The following is a 20,198-nucleotide window of genomic DNA, read 5'->3' as shown; positions in this document are numbered from 1 at the left end:
ACTGTGCGGCGATATGAAATTCTTTTCGTATCTATCTCATTGCTTAGTAAAAAAAGGCGTAGACATCCTTTCCTAGTGGTTACGAATACTCATATGTTGTTATTTTTATTTAATCCAGCAATGTCGGAAAATGCTGTTTTTAGAAGTTTCATTTCGCCGAACTTGGGTTACTATACTAACTTCGCCAGCCATTCTCTTCCATGGGGAGTCTCCGCTGGAATTAAGCCGCAGGAACGCCTTCATTGAAGTTTAAAACTTCATTGGGGACACAGAACGATTACCTTGTTAAATTTCCAAAATTATCTTTATTTTTAATTTGCTTCAAAAGTCAACTTTCTTCTCATTGTGGCGCCTTTTGTCTCTTAACCACACTAATAGTTAAAATTTGATTCTAGGTTATAATCTTATATGAAAAGAAAACACTTGTAAAAGCGCCTGCTTCTTTTCCGATGCCCCGTAGTGTGTGCGAGTCATTGTCGGGATAGAAAAGTGCTGCTAACACTTACATAAATGATTTTAAACAGACTGGATGGTCTATCGACTATCGAGCATTCGCCGTGCCCGAATTCACTATTATCTGCACCTCTTCGCCATCCGCATTCTCCCCGGCGACGCATTTTAGTTCGTTCGAATTCGAGTGCAATCAATGCGTTTTGCCTGCACAAAAACTGACCGCAACGACGTAACACCTTCGTGACGTCACGTCTTGCAGTTTGGCAATGGAGGCGTTCGTTACCTGACTTAGCGTGGTGTTGTCTATCCGCTGCAGGAAGGCCACCGACAGGAGCGGATGTGTCTCCTGGTTGACGACGGCCACTTGCAGCTCGAACGGGTCAGACCCGATGCACAGGCAGAAAAGCACCACTTGTATCGACGGCACAAGGAATGTGAACAGTAGCACCCTGAAACAATGCATGAAAACAGCTTGCTCAGTTTTCTTTTTCGCTGTCAGAAGGCGCATAGCTGAAAGCGTAAAATGCCACTAGTTTTTTATACAAACACTAAAACATAACATTGCATGGCCGCCTTATACCATTACAGTCACGTAAGGTTCGCGCGATAAAGAGGAATCTGAACTGCATTGGGACCAAACTTGGTGGAGTACTGCACCCAGCGGGGCACTTTTTCCAAGTTCTGTAACTTGGCGGCACGGTAGAGCTCTGTGGCTACATTCCTACTCTGAGCGTATAGCACCCTGGAAAAGGCGCCTGGTCGCTGTCCTTGTGTTTTCTTCGTTTTAATTTTCGTTCTCCCTATACTAATGTGTAAACTGGGTGCTGTGGCAGTTCTTAAAACCCTTTACAGTGCATTACAACTGAGAGAACATTGAAAAATGTCCATTCGGCTGATAAAGCTCAATGATTATCGTACAATACTCCTTTATATAACAACGTTTTTGTTCGTCTCTATTTAGAATCGGTTAAGATGGAGGAATTATCTAGCTGGTCGGTTCATTGGCTGTTAGGTTTTGATGTCTCAAAGCTACACCTCAGGTGTGGGGGCATTGTAGGAGAAGGCTTCGGGTTCATTTTCACAACCTGCGGTAGGGAAGCTTGGCCGGGTTTGATGGTTAATTGCGATGATGTCCACAGCATGAGAAAAATTACGGATAGGTGGAGAGTAAGAGCGCTGACTTCGAATTGATTTTGCTGGCATGGCTCAGTGAATATATGTGCTGGTGTGAAGAAGTAAACGAAAAAAAAAAAAGAACGAAACTCCAAATGGTTTGAGGTTTGAACTCAAGCATGCGTCCATATTTGATAACAAAAGTCAGTCTCAAAACATTTAGGGCCCCCTATTGCTTGCTTTTCTTCGTACGAGTTAAGCGTTCTTTTTCATTGGTCTTCATTTGATTACACAATATTAACCCACTCCTGCTTTAGGTTAGGGGAAACTTGGCATTCAGAGTAACAAAGAAAGAAACAAAGAAAGAAAGAACGAAAGAAGGAAAAAAAAAACGTATACAGTGTTTCATGTCAATATATTATTGGAAGTCCGCGCTGTTACACTCTTTGCATGTTCTTATTTTCCTAGACCACTCCTACGTTGAGTATGCCAACAAGGGTTTTTGTTTTTTAGCATGCGTGGAATAGCACATCTGCACGACCCCATCTGAATGCAGTTGCGGCGGCCCGTCTCTGGGGAACGAACCCGCAACCTCGCGCTTAGCAGTGGAATGGTTGAGCAGCGGGATGCTGTGGCGAGTGCTAACAAAAACGTTGGCAGCGAGTCGCAGTATTCAAACTGCGGCATAGCTGCTATATAGCCAGGAGTTCTGTAGGGATGGAACGAAGCCGCTCGCGTCTTACCCCAGCGATGAACAAGAATAAATTACACGGGAAGGCAGTCACCCCTTGTGGTATGTTTGATTTCGCAGTAGTTGGCAGCAACAGTGTTTTCTATTATTTACGTGTTGTCATGAGTAAACCCATCGGCGCCGACTGTGAAAGCATTAATACGACCATGCCCTTCAATGTTAGTCTGGCGCGCATTCTGAATGAGCGTTGCCACATATGCCTACAGTAATTATATATTGAAGGTACACCTTGGCGTTGAAAATTTTGCTAGGTACAGCCGGCAGCCATGCAAGTAGCTGATCAGCTGAGGATAGTGGTCAAGTGGTATGCTTTCCACAGTGCGCTCACCGGTTGCATCGAAACCTTGCATTTATTTGATCTTGCAAATTTCACGAGGGCTGAAGGATATTAGTTTTGTTTCGCGCAATGTCTTTCAATTGTAGCCACAGACAAGCTAGTTAATAACCCAGATTACCTCGTTTGCTATGGGAGATTATGGAATGAAATGTCACAAGACAACTGTGTGTATTAAAGTTTGGTCCTACTTTCGAACCTGCGCATACCTATGCATGAGGAATATTGAGAAAAAATGGAAAATGAAGCGAACTAAGAAAACCAGAATCATGCGGATAGTCTGACGATAGCGTCGCTGTTAGCACTTTAATTAGCTGTTAATGCAGTCGTAATTTAGTTTCATTAGACGTGGTAAACAGATTGCTTCACTTAAAAATTCACGCACGCAAAAGAACGGCGTTGCCCTTGCAGCGCTAACCGCCACGAAACATTTCGTTTCCCTCGATGCCAACCGTCGCGCAGCTGTGCTCGCATATTCAACAAACTAAATGACAAGACTCGGCGCGATTCATGACAGCGGATTTGTGAATTGTCTTGAAACTTGACGGAAGCTCGAACATTGTCTTCATGTCGAAACAAAAGCCTAAAGAAAAACTATTTCTCTAATTATTCGACTAAACGTGCAAGGCAGACCTAGCTGCTTGACTTGCTGTGCTTACGGCTATGCTTCTCAGTGTATGACTTAGCTGGCGTGCAACCTCTGCAGTCGTCATTGAACTTTCTCTCCGCTAAAGTACAAGTCTACACGACCTGTCACCGCAAGCAACATAGCCTCGCGAGTACGGAAACGAGCTTATCACGAAAGTTCTCTCGAACAAAACAGTGTAAATTGTGAACCGAGTGCTAAAGCACCCTACATAGAAAAGGAATATGTTGTGTCATGAAAGTAACATTTTTCGACCGATAAGGTAGAGCTAATCGGCGTTGAGAAGTTGAAGCTCTCCCAGATAGCTCATCTGTATTTACTAGGAAGTCAAGAACCAGGAGTCACGAACTAAACGTCGGTTCTCAATCCATTTACGGCTGTAAGAGTGGCAGCCTAACTTAAATGTGCAGAAAAAAAATAAAGCTATCGCAGTGTTTAACATAACTTTGAAAAATAATTAGAGGATGAGGGGGGTTGCTTGCTGCAGGCGGGCCTAGTCTTGCAAAATTTGCCCGGAAATTGCTCCGCCTGAATGCATGATACGGTCCGAAACACTTCGCAGTCCAGCTAACACCAGACATCAAAAAAATTTAGGGTTCCTTTTTCACGTGTTCCTGATACGAGTTATGAGCGTTTTCTCTCTCTCGTTGGTCATCACTTGATTACACAATCTTAACCCACTCCTGCTTTAGGTTAAGGTTAAGCTTGGCACTCAGGCTGGCAGCTACCAACGACCGTACAAACAGTAAAAAAAAAAAAAAAAAAAAAAAAAAAAAAAAAAAAAAAAAACCTGATATTCTTTTCTGTGAGGACATTGGATATTCAAGACAGAGGTACTTCGGCACCTTTTAAAGTTCATCCGTGATACAGGGTTGGGAAGTGAATGGTGTGCCGTCTGGGTCAGGGTAGTTTAGAAAGCGCGCAACGTATTTGACTCCGTGTTAACTTTGAAAATACTCAGTAAATGGCCATCTGTGGTAATTTCAGTTGAATTTTTCACCGCCTCAGCAACCAAAACATAAACGCACAATTACGTCACTTTAACATCATATAGTCAGACAACTAGTACGGAAGTACAGCGTAGCCGTCACAGTGCCGTGGCCCGCCTTTTGAGGCATTTTGTTCTAATTGCGTTTTCTACTGAAGCGAAGGAACTCCGATGAATAAACTAATGAAAAATCCTGGAGCTGCTACAATCGTATACAACTGCACCGTGGCGGAAAGACGTCTAACGGAGAGGTTCCGATTCCTGTGAACAATGCGACATTGCCTTGTAGATTACAGGCATAAAGACAAACAAGTGTCAGTGATATTTGTGCCTCTCCTTAACTCGAGTAGCCGAGTTCTGTGAAAAACTTAGTGGCAGGCTTTGCTTTGTCCGATGGAAAGGCTGCGAGAGGTTTCGAAAATAAAATACGCCACCACAAGCAATGAACAGCGTGCTGAGCAGTCTGACTGGTTACGGACAGGTAATTTTAAGTTCCTTGGCTCAAATTTCTTTTCCGGAAAGAAACGTCTTGACTGGGACGGTTGAAGTAAATGTGCACCTTGGAGAAGGACGTTGTTGGCGCCGTCGCGCACACTTCACAAAACTGCACAAACCATTTTTTTTGCGAGACACGAAGGAAGGTAAAAGAAAGCTGACATGGATTCGTAAGCTTCCTGTGGTATGCATGTATTCTGGTGAGAACGTATACGCCTTTGAGAATCGAGTAATGCTTTCAAGTTCGTTCACAATGCCTGACAGGTACTGACAGTAAGAATAGATAAATGGGATGTCAATACACGTCTATGGGTAGGCTTGTATTTCATAAAAAGAAAGCTATTGCGGTGAATTGCAACACCTGCTAACCTAACGAATAAGTACGACTGACCGGACTGAAAGAAACGAACCAGTGCTCAGTCACCCTGTAAAGACGACGAAAAAAGGGCCTCCCACGACGAGCACCAAACAGCTTGAACACGCCAAAATACTTTAAAAAATACATTTCAAGTTAAAGCGATGGCGACGATAGCATCTTAAGGAAAAGACGCTGGAAGAAAGGAAGTACATCGTAAAGAATATCGACAACTGCCAAAATTTACTGTGTAAGGCTTTTTTTCTTTGTTTTTCATGCGACTACAAATGTGTTGGAAAGTGTTCTGGTATACTTTCCCGCAACAATGATTACGTAACTAGTGGCGAAAGTGTTTAGAGCAGTAAATGTCGAGAGACTGAATTCCTAGCATCTTGTGGAAATCGCAGGTCCGACACACAGGGAACGGACACATCTTCAAGACAAACTTGCCTTCTCGTCAGCTAGTACTAAACTCAAGCGATCTAAACCGAGTTGTCCATTATACATTATTTGAAGAATTAAAATGTGCGCAAGAAAAGAAGCCCAAGCAAGGGGAGGAGCACTGCGGCGCTGTGATTCCATTTCCACTAGATCATCAAAATAACTCGCGTACCGTACATAGTAGCTGGGGGGTTTGCTATGAAAGTAATTCTAGCATGCCTAGCAGTATGGGAAGCCGTAGTTCTGTAGGCTTTGGTAACACTGTATCTTGCACTAATTCCCTTCTTTCTGCGGTTTTACGTGCCAAAACCAGTTCTGATTATGAGGCACGCTGTAATGGAAGACTCCGGATTAATTTTGACCACCTGGGGTACTTAAACGTGCGCTAAAACGCAAGCACACGGGCGTTTTTGCATTTAGCCTCCATCGAAATGCGGCCGCCGCGGCCGGTATTCAATCCCGCGATCTGGTGCTCAACAGCGCAACGCCTTAGCTAACTGAGCCACCGCGGCGGGTGCTAACTTCCTTGTTTCTGCAATGAAAGTGACTGCGCATAAATGTTAGGTTAATATGTGGCAACTACAGAACATGCGCAGTTGCAGTAGAATGTCTCCTTAAGCGTCTCATATACAGCGCGACAAATCTATATTGCGGACAATCGCCAAGGAACTGTTACCACCTGCCAAGAGCAAGCCAACAAAAACCACAAAAGTATGATCAGTGAGTGGCAAGAGGCGCATTTTGTGCTCTAATACGCAAGGCGCCAGCGGGTTTAGCAAGCGTTGTGCATAATTGTCCACTGGTGCACGGCATTCCGCTACTGTCTAAGAGCGAAACCATTAGGCTTACGTAAACGATCGCCGACTTCTACCTCGATTTGGCAAAGTGAGATATGGTGAGAATGTTACCCGGGTAGGACGTCGTTCAACTTACTGGACCGTACACTTAGCCAAACCATAACGCAAGGACTCACGGCAAATTTCGGTGCAGCCTGGTGAGGGACTTGGCTACGAGCGCCCACGTCCTGTACCAGGCGTCCAGGAAGGGCTCCTTCTTGCGCACGGCATGCTTGTCGCTCAATTCCTGCGCCGTCATCGCGGGTAGCTGTTCTACGCTGGCGCTGTTGCGTCGCACCAGGTGGGTCATGGAATTGGCGGCCAGGGTCTCCTTGCTTGCAGCGAGGCTCCCCAGTGCCTTGCCGTTGGCAGCCTCGACGGCAGGCGGCGCCGGGACAACGATGTCGCCGTTCTCAGCCTGCTGTGGCTGGACAGTGCCACCGACGTTGTGACCGCCGTTGTGGTTGTGGTGGTTGTCGGCCATGCACAGCTTGAGGAAGACGTCCTCGAGCGTTAGCATGCCGTGTTGCTTCATCAGGTCGTCGGGCACCGCCTGTGCCAGGATTCGACCCTGGCGCATCAGGCCTACGAGGTTGGCTAGCCGGGCCTCCTCGATGTAGTGGGTCGTGATGATGACGCTGATGGACTCGCGGTGCGTCAAAGTGACCAGGTAGTGCCAGATGCTCTGGCGCAGCAGAGGATCCACGCCGACCGTCGGCTCGTCCAGAATGAGCAGCGGCGGCCGGTGAATCAAGGCGGCCGCAAGGCTGACGCGTCGTTTCTGTCCACCGCTCAGGTTCTTCACCAGGCGGGTCTTCTCGGGTAAGCCCAGGAAGCGCACAAGGAACGAGGTGCGCTCCTGGAGCACGTCGCTCTCTATCCTGAAGAGCCGGCCGAAGTACGTGAGCGTCTCGATTATCGAGAACTCCGGGTAGAGTGTCAGCTCCTGCGGCATGTAGCCCACGCCGGGGCCCGGGATGTAGCTGCCCGGCTGGCCCGGCTTGTGGCCGAACACGTGGACGCTGCCATGCCAGGGCTTTAGCCGACCCACAATGCATCGCAGGAGGGTGGTCTTGCCGCAGCCACTCGGTCCCAGGAGTCCGTATCTGCAATTAAAGAAAAGCAACGTGGCATTACCCTTAACTCATACCTAAATTGATTCCCCCCAAAAACGGGGTCAACCAGCAGCTCCTTGAGGACAGAGATAGAGAGAAATAACTTTTTTGAAATAAAGATCGTGCTTGGTTACTGCGGGTGGAGCCCCCTCTTCCAGGGCCCCACTGGCTATTGCGGCGCGCCGGGCCTGGTCGAGGGTCGCCAATTGGCTTCCCAAGTCCAGTTAGGAGAGTCGTGCCTCCCACGACCAATTGCTAAGTGTGTCGTTAAGTAGCGGCGAGACGGCGTCTGCCGGACGCTGCGTGCAGTGGTAAGTGATGTGTTCTAGTGTCGGGGTGGAGTCGCACCATGGACATCTGTCGCTGTGTTTGTCAGGAAACATTTTGTGGAGTCTATGTAAGTGTGGGTAGGTGTTTGTATTCGGACCCAGTCCCTCGCATGTTGAGCTTGGGGTGAGGTGGAGCTTTGGTTCGTCTTCCTAGTCGTCGTGCCTCAAGTATGTCTCTCGGTGTGCTGCCGGGTGTCGGAGAGGCGTCCGTTCGAGTGGTATCTATCACGGCTCGGCCTATTATACCTCGAGCCAGACGATCCGCCCGATCGTTGCCTTCCACTCCGGTGTGCGCGGGACACAAGGTTATGCCGTGGTCCATTTGGAGGCTTGGTCCTAGTATGCGAATGACCCCGGCCGGTAGAACTCCCCGAAGGAAGAGCCGGCAGGCGTCTTGCGAGTCTGAGTATATAAGCCGACTGGCTCTTCGCCTCAGCGTGTTCGTCTTGCCTGCGTCGCCCCCTTCAGATAGTGAAACGTCTTTCCTCAAGGAGCTCGTAGATCACACTTACGCCACCTGATCTACGAGCTCCTTGAGGAAAGACGTTTTACTATCTGAAGTGACTGAGCAGGCAAGACGAACACGGCTTAGAACGTGTGGCACGGCAAGTTAGGCAATTTTCATGTTCAGTACGTGAAAACTTGACTGGTATACCTTGAATTTTTAAACGTTTTCAGTTAATACGGCAACTCGGCACAAAAAATTTGGAAGTATACATATAGAGTTTTGTGTCACTATCAAGTTCTCTTATCAAGGAGATTGTTTCGGTACAAACTTCAGGTGAAATGTGATGTTTAAATAATCCCAGTAATGATGTTTTCTCGATATGTACAGTGAAACTACCGATAGTCTTATTTAGCTGGGTCAAAGATTAAGCATGTAGCGCCAATGTGTAATATTTTCGTGTCTTAATATAGTCAACTGAGCTGAAATGAAACGCCCACTCCCGTAACCTCTGGACAGTGTCGAGCTGCCTTCCTGCTAGTTCTGACTTTTTTTAACCAGAATATGGTAAAGAAAACCTGTTATCTCCATGTACAAATTTGCCAGTGGTGTCACAAAGACACGATGTGCCAATAATTGCCTGGAATAATAAATACCAGTAACGTATGTCTTCTGGCATGGTATACAGGGAGACGCTGCTGACATTAATGAAAAACTGAAGTTAGCGGCCTGGTATGTTACTCTCGATGTCCAGTAAAGTAAGGTTACACACTAAGAACACAAATACAGAAGCGACAAATATATAGTATGCACATAAAGAACGGACTTCCCCACAGCTATATACACTCCCATATTTGCGCACAAAATGCCGCGAAATTCTCATTTGAGATGCTATTCACCCTAAGTGTCTCCAAACATCTCGCTGCCAATATGTTGATATACTATGTGATATACTATAGTGAGCCACAGTGTTATAACGTTGTGGCTTGCGGCTACGAATACGCAGAAGTGCTTATATAACCGGTGGATTGAAAGTGTGTGTGCTCGTGCTTGATTATTGGCAGAATAGCAGCTCAGGCGTGCTGTGTCACGAGTCAAGAAAAGTGTTATGGAATTGAAAACGAGTTAGGGCGCGATAGTAGGGTGAGAAACAGGAGCAGATCCTTGCAGCGACAACATATACCGACTGATTAATCACTAGTTCGTCTGGGGAGAGCTATCACTCGGCTCCAAGTAGGTCATCCTAAAATCTTCGCATTCGGTGCATCACAATATATGTTGTGTGGTCGCTGGCAGCGATGGCCATGCACGGCCAACTGGCTGCTCACAGGAAGTGCGTGCATGCCGCGGTTGCACAAATGATTTCAATAACTTACCTTTAAACTTGTATTACGTCACACGATGTGAATCATGGTACGCTTTGACGCCGGCTTCACACTTCCTATAAACACACGCTCCCCCATTAGCGAAAAAAAAATAATAAAAAAAATAAAGGCATGCTCACATTTTGCCCTCGGGCAGGCTGAGGTCGATGCCCCTGAGTGTCTCGACGGCGCTCTTGCCGCGTCCGTAGGAGACGCGCAGTCCGCGGACGTCGACGACCAGCCTCGAAGGCGGGGGAGACGTGGCGTTGCCGAACGCCGGCTTGCCGTTGGTGGCCGGGGCCAGCACCGGCATGGCAGCCGCGAGCGCCTTGCCGTTGACGAGCGGTCCCGCTGCTCCGGGTGCCGTCGCCGGGAACTGCGAAGGGAGCACAGAAGAGGCATCGCAGCCGTTGTTGGTTCCACAGTGGGCACTGCGTATCCGGGCCTCGGGCAGGATCCTGGAAGGCGCATCTAGAGCGTGGCGACTGGACGCGGCCGAAGACGACGACGTGTACGCGGCGGCGCGTCCCTTGACGGCAGGCCGGTCCGAGCGGTGGTGGTGGTAGCCGCGTTGCAGCCGACCGCCCGAGTGCATGCTAGGCCAGGCCCGGCTCGCCACTGAACTAATGACCCAGAAGCCCCGCCGAGGGGTCCGCCGCCGCTATACGGGACCCGCGAGAGGCGACCCTCCTCTCTCCCCGCCTCGAAGACGCGTGTGTCTTCTTGCGGCATCATCCTCACCCCCCCTCCCTCCCTCGCCGCGCCACTAGGCTACATTCCGTTGCGGGCCTCGCAGCGCGCCGTTATAACAGCTGGCTGTTGCCGCCGAAAGAAGAGCGTGCACTTGGCCGAGACCGCGAGTGGCACGCGTTGTCGTTGCCGTTCGGCGGCGATGTTCAGCGGCGCGTCGTCGTCGCGCTCGTGCGACGTTGCGGTGTTTCACGAGCTGACGCAATCGTTTTTTTTTTTCAGCTCGTTTTTTGTCAGCCTTCGCTCTTTTTTTATGCGAAAGCGACGTTTCGCGTGAGTGCGAGCCGGATTTCGAAAATTCAGCTGACAGCAGTAGCGGCAGTGGCGACGGGTTTTGAAAAAAAGAGGTGAGACTCCGCGCGGTAGCAGTCTTGGAAGGCGTGTGAGTGTCGTTTCGTTTTGAGGGCAGACGGTAGGACGTCAAGTGGACGTTTGAGGCATAGAAGCAGTGCACGTGCTCCAAGGGCGAAATTGCGCGAGTACACCGCCGCCGAGCGTTCAGACTGGCGGTGCACCACGTGCTTAGGAGGAGCCACAGCGGAGCATGCACAGATGCCATTGTACGGAACGCACGATGGTAACTGATGCAGCGGAACTGCGAAGATATTTTTGGGACTTTTCCCGAGACGAAACAGATGACAGAGCTCCAAGCTGATTAAAAAAGCTGTGGCACTTTTGACGGTGTCAGACGAATGCATTCACGAGTCTCTGTCGCCTTGAGCAAACCGCTAGCTCACGTTGCGATAATTGGCTAAAGTTAGAAAGTAGAGAAAAAATGATCAAAGAAAAACGCAGCACAACCTGCTGGGATTCCCTGCCTACATAGAGGAATCTCTGCTTTTCAGTAAAGAGCTTGTCTTTTCGCGACGGTACGTTCTCTATGTCAGTACAGTAAACGCATACTACTAATTTCTTGTATTTCACGCAGGTGGCTAACAGAAGTCTGCATCAAATGTCTTCCAACGCGCAGCATAGCAGCCTCCGGAAAAATTGCGACTGCCTAATATGTGAAACAACCATACAGACTAATTATATACTGCCAGTGGTACCGGTGCTCAAAGCAGACCTGTAAACCTACAGAAGGAACCACAGGATTTCGCATTCGAGTTGCAATGGCAACTGTAAACCATTTTTGCTACATATAACTTCAGTTCGTTTAATTAAACGTGCTCGCGCGTTATAGGGTCCACGCACGTATATCGTAGATGACTCCCATTGTCGAATGAACAGATCTGCAAAGTAATCTGACTGATTTAATGGTGTTTAACGCCACAAAGCAATACAGGCAATACGAGATAGGCCATAGGGAATGCCGGATTACTTTTGACCACTCGGTTTTCTTTAAAATGGCAACTGTGTTCGCTGCGGGAGCGCTTTCCATTTTCATCGCAATAAGGCCGCCGCTGCTGCGAATCGTACCCGAGACCTTCGGTACAGCTAGCAGCTGAACTCTATAACCATTGAGCAACCATGGCAAGTGACTATGAAAACGTAAACTAATGCCACCTACCTCAAGCATTATCTTCTTTTATAGGTGTTACGATGAGAGTTTTTTCCCGTTCAGTTTTCATCTGTCCAGGAATTAAGGTTGCGTGATCAGACATGTGGTTCAGTTTTTTTCATGAAAGTGCGCTCGAAGGTCTATGCAGCGCCGACTTTAACGTCACCTTGGTGGTCGAGCGTATTATGAGCACACTACACGTTTCTAGAGCTTTCTCTCCTGCACACCGTGACGTAACGTTCCTTTGTGGCCGGAAACCGATAAACAGTTCATAAACCGCCTTTTCTGCAGTGTTAAATAACGGTACTAGAGCGCTCAGTATGAGCTATAACGCTCGAACGCCGTGTTTGACGTCGTGTTTCCGACTTAAAGGGAGAGGGTTCCACTGTTACCATTTCAGACATCTATTTATGCCTGCTTTCGCCTTCTCTCCCAAGCTTAAGGACCTAATCATTGTTTCTCGAATAGATCGCCTTTTGCGCGATCTGGGTATCATTCATACTTCTGGAAATGCAATCTACCGTCACCTCCGAATTTCATGCTCAGTTTATCGCCCCAATGTGTCAGAGCTTTCTTCATAACCGTTCAACGCCTACATTTGACCTTTGTACGTGCAATCGCAACATATGCAATATAAACATCGCTGGGAACTCGCTGTTTGTTATCTGCTATATTTCAACGGCTGAAGTGCATTGAACATTGATTGACGCATAGCTCGCACTGACGGCAGCCACTGTCAGTCCTTATTGTTTTCGTGAGACCCAAATATTGGGCATGGAACTGGGGAAGAGGGAGAAACCAAGCATGAAGGGGCAACGTTCGAAGCAAGAACAGCAGAACCATCTCCCTTTAAATTGCGAACACGGCGCAACTATCGAACTCGGGGGAGCGCTTTGTCGCGCGCTAGCACGTTGTAGCTCGTACTGAGCGAGATAGTACGTAGAATAGATAGCCGGACAATGTTCAAACTATTATTTGGTTTGAAAACATGTATACAATTGAAAGAGAAAAAGAACGCAAGGAGCAGACTGGCAACTGCCAGACATATACAATTTTCTTTGAACAGATGTATTGTGCAAATAATCTTCAATGCAAAAGCAAGCGGTATTGATACTATTCGAGGCAGGCAGTGATATGCCCTAGTGATTATTGTCAAATAAATGCATTTTTGAAAAAAAAAGGAAAGAACCAGAAGCCTGTCGTTGTGCGTACTTACTGAAGCACATATCTATCGCTAAATGTACACACTCCTAAACAGATTAAAAAATATATTGACGACTACGTGTCACCTGTTAGGCCACGACGTCTTTTTGAAGCACATTTCTTGTGCAGCAGGTATGCTTTTTCTAAATGTTTTTCAGTAATCATAAGTACCAAAGCCAGTACGTTCGTTTGATGTGGATACTGTTCGACATGTGAAAATTTAATTCAGTTCTAAAAAAATATATATGTTTTGCAAACTCTAGGCGAAGAACAACACACGGGATGGTGATATGTTACGCGTACGCGAACACGAAGTATGTGTACAGTGCTCATAGCGTAAGCGTCTGCATGAAACCGATACTGTCGGCTTGTTGGGAAGGGCCCTCGGGCTCATGTAAATACGAACGCTACAATACATTCGTTATGATTGAAAAACTAAGTGAGCTGGTACGTATTCGTGTGATTTGTGCAGCGCTCACGAAATAATTGGGATAACAGAAAAAGAAGGTCCACAATACAGCAATGGTCCTATGCTGCTGTGCGCGTTTTTTTTTTTCTCGTGAGAGTTGTACAAGTCGCAAGATCAACACATTCCTATGCACGCAATAAATTCAGTTCCTGGAGAATCTTATTTGTTTCTGAGAACGAAGTTAGCGAATAAATCTACGTGCTTCCAATTCGCACCGCCTAGACCCAGCGATATACTGGCCTGGATATTTGTTACCGCCACATCTATTTTTTTTTCTGATACAACACGACATGGTTGCACGTTTGGATCATACTAGCATGTCGTCACTTATGTGCTTATGTATATACCAAACCGAAATATGCGAAACCGAAAGTATGTGTCACAGAAAACACGCGAGATCGCACGGTCGATCGACAGTTCACTATATTATACTCAGGAAGAACAGAATGCCCATTAAAACGTTGTAATCAGTTTGACATTTATGCTGAATAACACCACTGCAAATAAATATTTATGTGAACAGCAATGCCAAATGAGAATGGAACTGAAGAATCGCGCATCACGAGAACCGACCAAACAGACCCGCCTAACAGGAATAACGTCGCAGTACACGAGTACAGACTTTTATGCATTAACGCACGCGTGATAGATTTCTTCGTTTTTCTGAAGGAACGAATTACAACCGACTCTGCAGGAACGGCCTCGAAACATTGCGAACGCGTAACTTTGCGCGTCAGACCCTCACCGCCAACGAAGTTCTCTGCCTCTTTCCTCTTATTTCTTTATCTCCCGCCACGCATGGCAGGCTCAGTGCCTTTTCGGTTCAGCGTTCGGTTGCCATTTCTGCAAAACTAGATGTTAGCGAAGGCGTTCTTGCACGCTCTCCGCTGGTGCAGTGCACTGCTCTATCGAGGAAGTGACGGACCCACTGCCGCGGCAAGATGGTGCGAGAGAGAGAGGACAGTTTTGCGAGGGAAAAACCGGTCAGGTGGCCAGTCCTCGCCGCTGAGAGAGAAAAAAAAAAGCATTAAAACAAGAAGTACTCTCTCGTTCACGGCTTCTTCGCACTGCCCTCTCGCTGCTTTCTGTAACCCTCCTCTCCCCATAGTCCACCCCCCTCCGCGCTTCAATGTGGTGACCTCAGGCAAGCGCTCTGGTTTCGCCGAGCTGTGACGTCACAGAGGCAATAATAATAATAATAAGCCGCTTTCGCGACCTGACGACGCAAACCGCACTTCCGCCCCGATTTTCGCCCGGGGGCAACTCCTCTCTTGTTTGGTCGCCACTCCGTCTTTTTTTTTTTTTTTTTTTTTTTTTGTCAAGTGTTATACGCGACTGCCCGGCAGTGTTGCGCTTTCGCTGTCTTCTTGCTTTCGTGGCACATCGAGTGAACAGCGTCGATTGAAGGACATCTGCATCCTAATACTTATTCCTGATGAGTGTGCTGTCATTGACGTGTGTGTGTGTGAACTGTAGTGATGTGCGCATTTATTTTGCACTGTGTCAGTCATTCGTACTAGTTTATTTTGGCATGTACCGACAGCGCGGATGGACTTGCAATCTTCACTGAGCATAATGCTACTTTCATGTGCGACAGGCCTCTGCTTAGCGCTATCCGCCTTTTAACCTAAAATGGTACATGTGCTTGAATTACTCGGTGTCTCTTTAGATTGGTGTCTCTTTCAGCGCCTTTCTTGCTCGCTTGTGTTTTGATACTTGCAGGATAGCTGGCTCTTCAGAAGCCTATTGTCTCTGGCTAACGTCATTAAAAAAAAAAAAGAAAACTGAAAGTCGCTTTAGCATACGCCAAAGAGAATGAAGGCGAAAGCCTGCGCGCTCACGAGACATTATTAAGTTAACTGACATTCTCATTCGAATGCGTTGTTGCTTCCTATTGATTTCTGCCACTAATGGTCGTAGGTTCGAGTGCCTTAAGTGACTATCTTAACTTCGCCTTAACACCTAAGGTCCAGGGTTCGACTGCCACCAAAGGTCGTGTTTCAAGTGCCTTAATTAACTATCTTAATTGAGGTAGAGTTAATTAAGACACTCGAACCAACGACCTCTGTCGGTGGTACCATGGTGGCACCAACAAATGGTGGCACCAAGTGGCAGCGTGGGTTAACTCCCACCAATGGTCGTAGGTTCGAGTAACTTAATTAACTCTATCTTGAGGTAGAGTTAATGCACCAACACATGATGGAACCATGTGGCATGGTGGTACCTTAACACCAAAGGTCTTGTATTCGACCATCAATGGCGGCACTATCAATTTTGATGCAATTGAATTTTCTGAACGGTCAAATTTTCGACCCATGAGCCATCTAAGGCTGTCCCCTTAAGAGCGGTCAAGCGAAAATAGTCAATCACCGATTCCCGCAGTGGATGAGCGTGGAGCGAGCTGCTAGTCGGCGACGGTATTATGCGTGGCGTCACTCGATTCTATCGAGGGATGAAACGTTGTGAACTAGTCAATGGTTCGGTGGGTCACGTGAACTCAGTTTCAACGGTAACAAAAATTACGACGTTTTGTTAGGAAACTAACTGTTCGTTAGTTTCTTAACAAAACGTCGCTTTATTCATTGAAGCACAAAATTAACTGGAACGCCAATGCATTTCTACGCAAAGTTCGGGAAGTAATATCTCGAAACTGGTGTCATCCTGAGAATTCCAAGTGGATCCGCCTTGCGAACTCCACGGCTACAATTTCTAAATTGCAATATGGGCCATCCGGTAATTTGTTAGAAACTTAATTAGTGATTTTTTGTTAATCATTCGATTATGCATTTCAATTTCTTGTGCAAGTAATGCCCGCCTCTTCGAGTAGACCAGCTCATTAAGTAGAATTTTGCCACAGGCAACCTTAAATAAATTTTGAAAGCGTTCGCTGAAACACCCTGTATGTGCCGCATGTAATTATCTGTGCATACACCTGCCATCGCCATTCGCCTCTCAAAAAGCGCCATACGTCACCTTCGTCCTTGTGGCATAGATTCGTATACGTCTCGCGCTGTGCACCTGTTTGATCTGTTGTTTTCACTTCGGCGAAACTCGTGAACGGTGTAGTGCATGAACATAAAACTGCTATTGTATACATTACGGATAGTCGTATATGATTTATTAACACTACATGACTAAAGCTTCTCTTCAAATACCAATATTTGGATCTACAGATATTTAAAAACAGAATTAATGCATAACGTAGCCTACCGGCAAGAGTTTTTCGTTGTAAGATAGGTCGTGCAGGGCTTCCGACCACGTGGTATTTACAAGTAATCCACTGAGACGCCCAAATCTCAACGAAAGCATGCGGTACAAAGAGATCAGGACTACATTCAGTGGAACTTCGAATATGCTATACGACTTCGTATGGAGATGAACTTCGACACCTGGTTAGGCATACATTGTGATTTGGGAAGGTTGGTTCTTTGTGCTTTGTTGTATGCGATTAACTTTATTCACATTCACAGCCTTTGTGTTCGCCATTTCCCGATACCAAATAAATAGTCCTTTAGGCAAGCTCCAACTAGAACATTAAGTTCTTGAGAAGGATGAACTAAGGGCGCGCTGGAGAGCCGCACTGACTAGCTCAGATCTCCAGGACCAACTTTGGGCCACCCAGCAAGCCCGGGAAGCTACCGAGAGCGGGGTCTCTGCTTCCCTCGGCGCGGCCGAGACCCAGGCCATCAATTTGCAGGATATTCAATAAAGTTGTCTCAAACACGCTTACAAAAATACAACATACGCATTATAATTACTAACATAGCTTAACCTAATCGTTAAAATCACAATGAGTACGGTGAAGGTTAAAACCGCCACTGTCTCCCCTGCCTTTTAAATTGATTCATTCACCCAGAAAAAAAAATCCTGGCACTTTGCTGACGTCACAGTTGAATCATGTCAAGATGCCGTGGGCCAAGTGCGCGTGCGTGGTGGCTCGTGCTTGATCACTGGTGGTGATAGGCTAACGTAATCGAAATCGCCTTCATGGAACATTCACTACAATCTTAAGTCAACCCCCTTTTTCCTTATCAAAACAACCCCCACAAACAGGGCTTGCTATCACTAAGCAAACCTAAATGCCTATCTTGGTGCTATCGTTTCGACAAATTGCTTGTCATTCTCCCGACGAGTGAAAGTCATTAACGAAACACATACCGGAATGTCTCTGACCTTTTTCGAGCTTATGCCCTACAGTCGCACGAAAAGTTTCAAACATTCAACTCAATCTACATTGAACTTTTTCCATGCGACTGGATTGAAGTCTAGAATGCCTGAACCTATCCACTCAATCAGCATCGACCGAAGCCCACTTGAAAGACATTGCGTGAAAAGGTCATCGTTCCGGAAATGGGCATTTAAATCTTGCTTTAATGCCAATAAGGCTTTCTAGTAGTGCTAGCAAGTATTAATCGAGTGCTGTTACACAATCCGGACAAGCTGAAAAAAAAAAAATCCTGTGCATTGTGCATGCATGCGCTACGGAGGAGCTCGTGAACGTAATGCGCTGCCCTTTTTTTTTTTTTTTTCTTTCTTGAGATAGTGGATTGCATGCAACGTACAAAGGACGCTGATTGTTGCACTTGCACCATGGCATATGTAGAGGTGGAGGACTTGATTTTAGGCACCTTAATGCGCATAGTGAAACGCTTAAATGGGCCACGTTGTCCGGCCGCATGTGGATCACGCATTTGCGATCCCAATGCATAATTCTAGCTTGACTGCAAGCCTCGCTGGACCAAGAGAACTGACAAGTCGAGCTATGCAGTCGTCCACAGTGATTAAGCGTACAGAAACATCGAACGCTGTAATCTGTGTGCCAGTGTCATCACGACATGCTATCACGATTAGGGACAATTTTCATTACCACGGGAAGTCTTATTAGAGTATATCAATTTGCGAAACCGCACCGGCATAGACATGACAATCATCAAGATAGCGCCGCTGACCTTTTCTAGCTAAGCATGCGGTGGGCGGTAATCAGACGACAGAAATAACTAAGTGGCGTATTGCCTTTCCATGTGCATCAGATTATCCCTGCATGCGCGCTAAACGTGAAATCCTTGAGATGCCTTGTTTTAGTGCCAGATAAATTAAACAGTTAAAGAAAATGTATGAATGCGCACATACAGAAGAGGCAATTGTACAGTATTTGCAGAAAAAGAACGAAGCCTCAGTCCAGTCGTAACCCAGTCACATGACGCGAGTACTAAAGCTTAACGACATCATTTGCTTTAGAACAAGAAGTAACTGCACAAGCATGAACGCGCTCAATGCCTTCCCTAAGTTTGACACCAATGTCATCTACGTCCCGGCAGCCATGCGTTCGCCACACAAGACATGTAGGCTGCCTCCATGCATAAACTGCGCAGGGGCTGCTAAAGACTGGCGAACTTTCTTAGCTGCAAAAAAAAAAAAAAAAAAAAAAATGGCACCGGACCACGCCAGTTCAACCGCGACAGGCAAGTATAAAGCGTCTTTGGGAATGGCATCGGGCACCGCGCCGCAGAACACGGACGCAAGAAGAAACGACAGACGGACACAAGTTCTATGCGTCCGTCGGTTGTTTCTTCTTGTGTCTGTGTTTTGCTGCGCTATGCCACATACTATTCCATGATGAATAACCACCAAGCCCACATCGCCACCCTCGTGAAACGTCTTAACTTTGGTAAATTATTGCGGCATAAGATTGCTCACCTGCAATGCACAACTAGATTTTCTTTTTCCTTTTGTCAACAAGCCTAAACGCAGCAGGTTGGTTGCTTTCGTACCTTTTGCAGGTATTTTGTCGTCTATGACAAATGCAGGCGTATCGTTGGTGACCATTTACTGCTACGAAAAGGTCAATTTCCGCCACTCCCGATTACGGTGGGTGAAAAAAGCACGCATAACTGTGAGGCACCATTAGTTCCTGTATCCCTACTTCAGAAATCCAGCATTCTTATTGATAGAACATGCGCGGACCTGGCAAGTTTATGCACGTTAAGAAAAACAAGCACCGGTCACACTTGCCTCTTTACCGAAGCCATGGTGGGCGAGGGCACGCATAAAAAAATAAAAATAAAACGCGATCAGTAAGATTGCAGTAAATCTACCGATGACAAGGCTGCACCAGATTCATTTTCGGGTACAAAACGCGTAGTCTCTCCAAGAACTCAAGTTCCTTTACCTGTGGTGGATCGCGCACGACGTTGGTCCAGCTGCCCATATTTGTTCCCGATTAAAAGCAGTGGCGTCCGACGGTCGTCAGTTTCGGGCACATCGGGCGTACACTAGGGGTGGGAGGTAGTTCTCGCCCGACCGTCCAAGTCGGAACAGCGAGGAAACGTGGGCGGCCGGGGTGGTGTCCGGCCGCGGAAAGACTTAAGTTCATGTGGTGATGCAAAAAGGAAAGCACGTGGTTTTTGCCCTGGCGCTGACGAGAGGAGGAAGGGGCTTTCGGGTCTCCCTCTCCCGCTCCAGCCTTGACGAAGGTCAAGGGTGCGCGTCCGTCGACGCTGCTGACTCCGAGACGAGCGGGCGAGGGGGTTTCTATTGAAAGCTAAGGAGGCGTGGAATCCGGAAGGGAAGCCCGATAATGAAAACCCATTGGGCCTACTCAGCCGAACAA

General features: G+C 47.0%; 1 protein-coding gene across 1 annotated transcript in view; it reads right to left on the bottom strand.

Moving 5' to 3' along the window:
- Positions 1 to 19,989, bottom strand: part of LOC119431331 (ABC transporter G family member 20) — a 28,009-nt gene extending 8,020 nt beyond the window's left edge. Inside the window, exons 1-4 of the mRNA XM_037698818.2 lie at positions 19,758 to 19,989; positions 9,806 to 10,041; positions 6,550 to 7,518; positions 737 to 902 (exon numbers count right to left, since the gene is read on the bottom strand). Of these exons, the coding sequence (XP_037554746.1) occupies positions 737 to 902; positions 6,550 to 7,518; positions 9,806 to 10,041; positions 19,758 to 19,796 (1,410 nt within the window). The 5' untranslated portion in view covers positions 19,797 to 19,989. The remainder of the gene's footprint in view (positions 1 to 736; positions 903 to 6,549; positions 7,519 to 9,805; positions 10,042 to 19,757) is intronic.
- Between the last annotated feature and the right edge of the window lie 209 nt (positions 19,990 to 20,198).

This window comes from Dermacentor silvarum, chromosome 10 (assembly GCF_013339745.2).
Source record: "Dermacentor silvarum isolate Dsil-2018 chromosome 10, BIME_Dsil_1.4, whole genome shotgun sequence".
Classification (NCBI taxonomy): domain Eukaryota; kingdom Metazoa; phylum Arthropoda; class Arachnida; order Ixodida; family Ixodidae; genus Dermacentor; species Dermacentor silvarum.
Note: the sequence above shows the minus strand (reverse complement) of the source record. Positions and strands in the feature narration are given on the sequence as shown.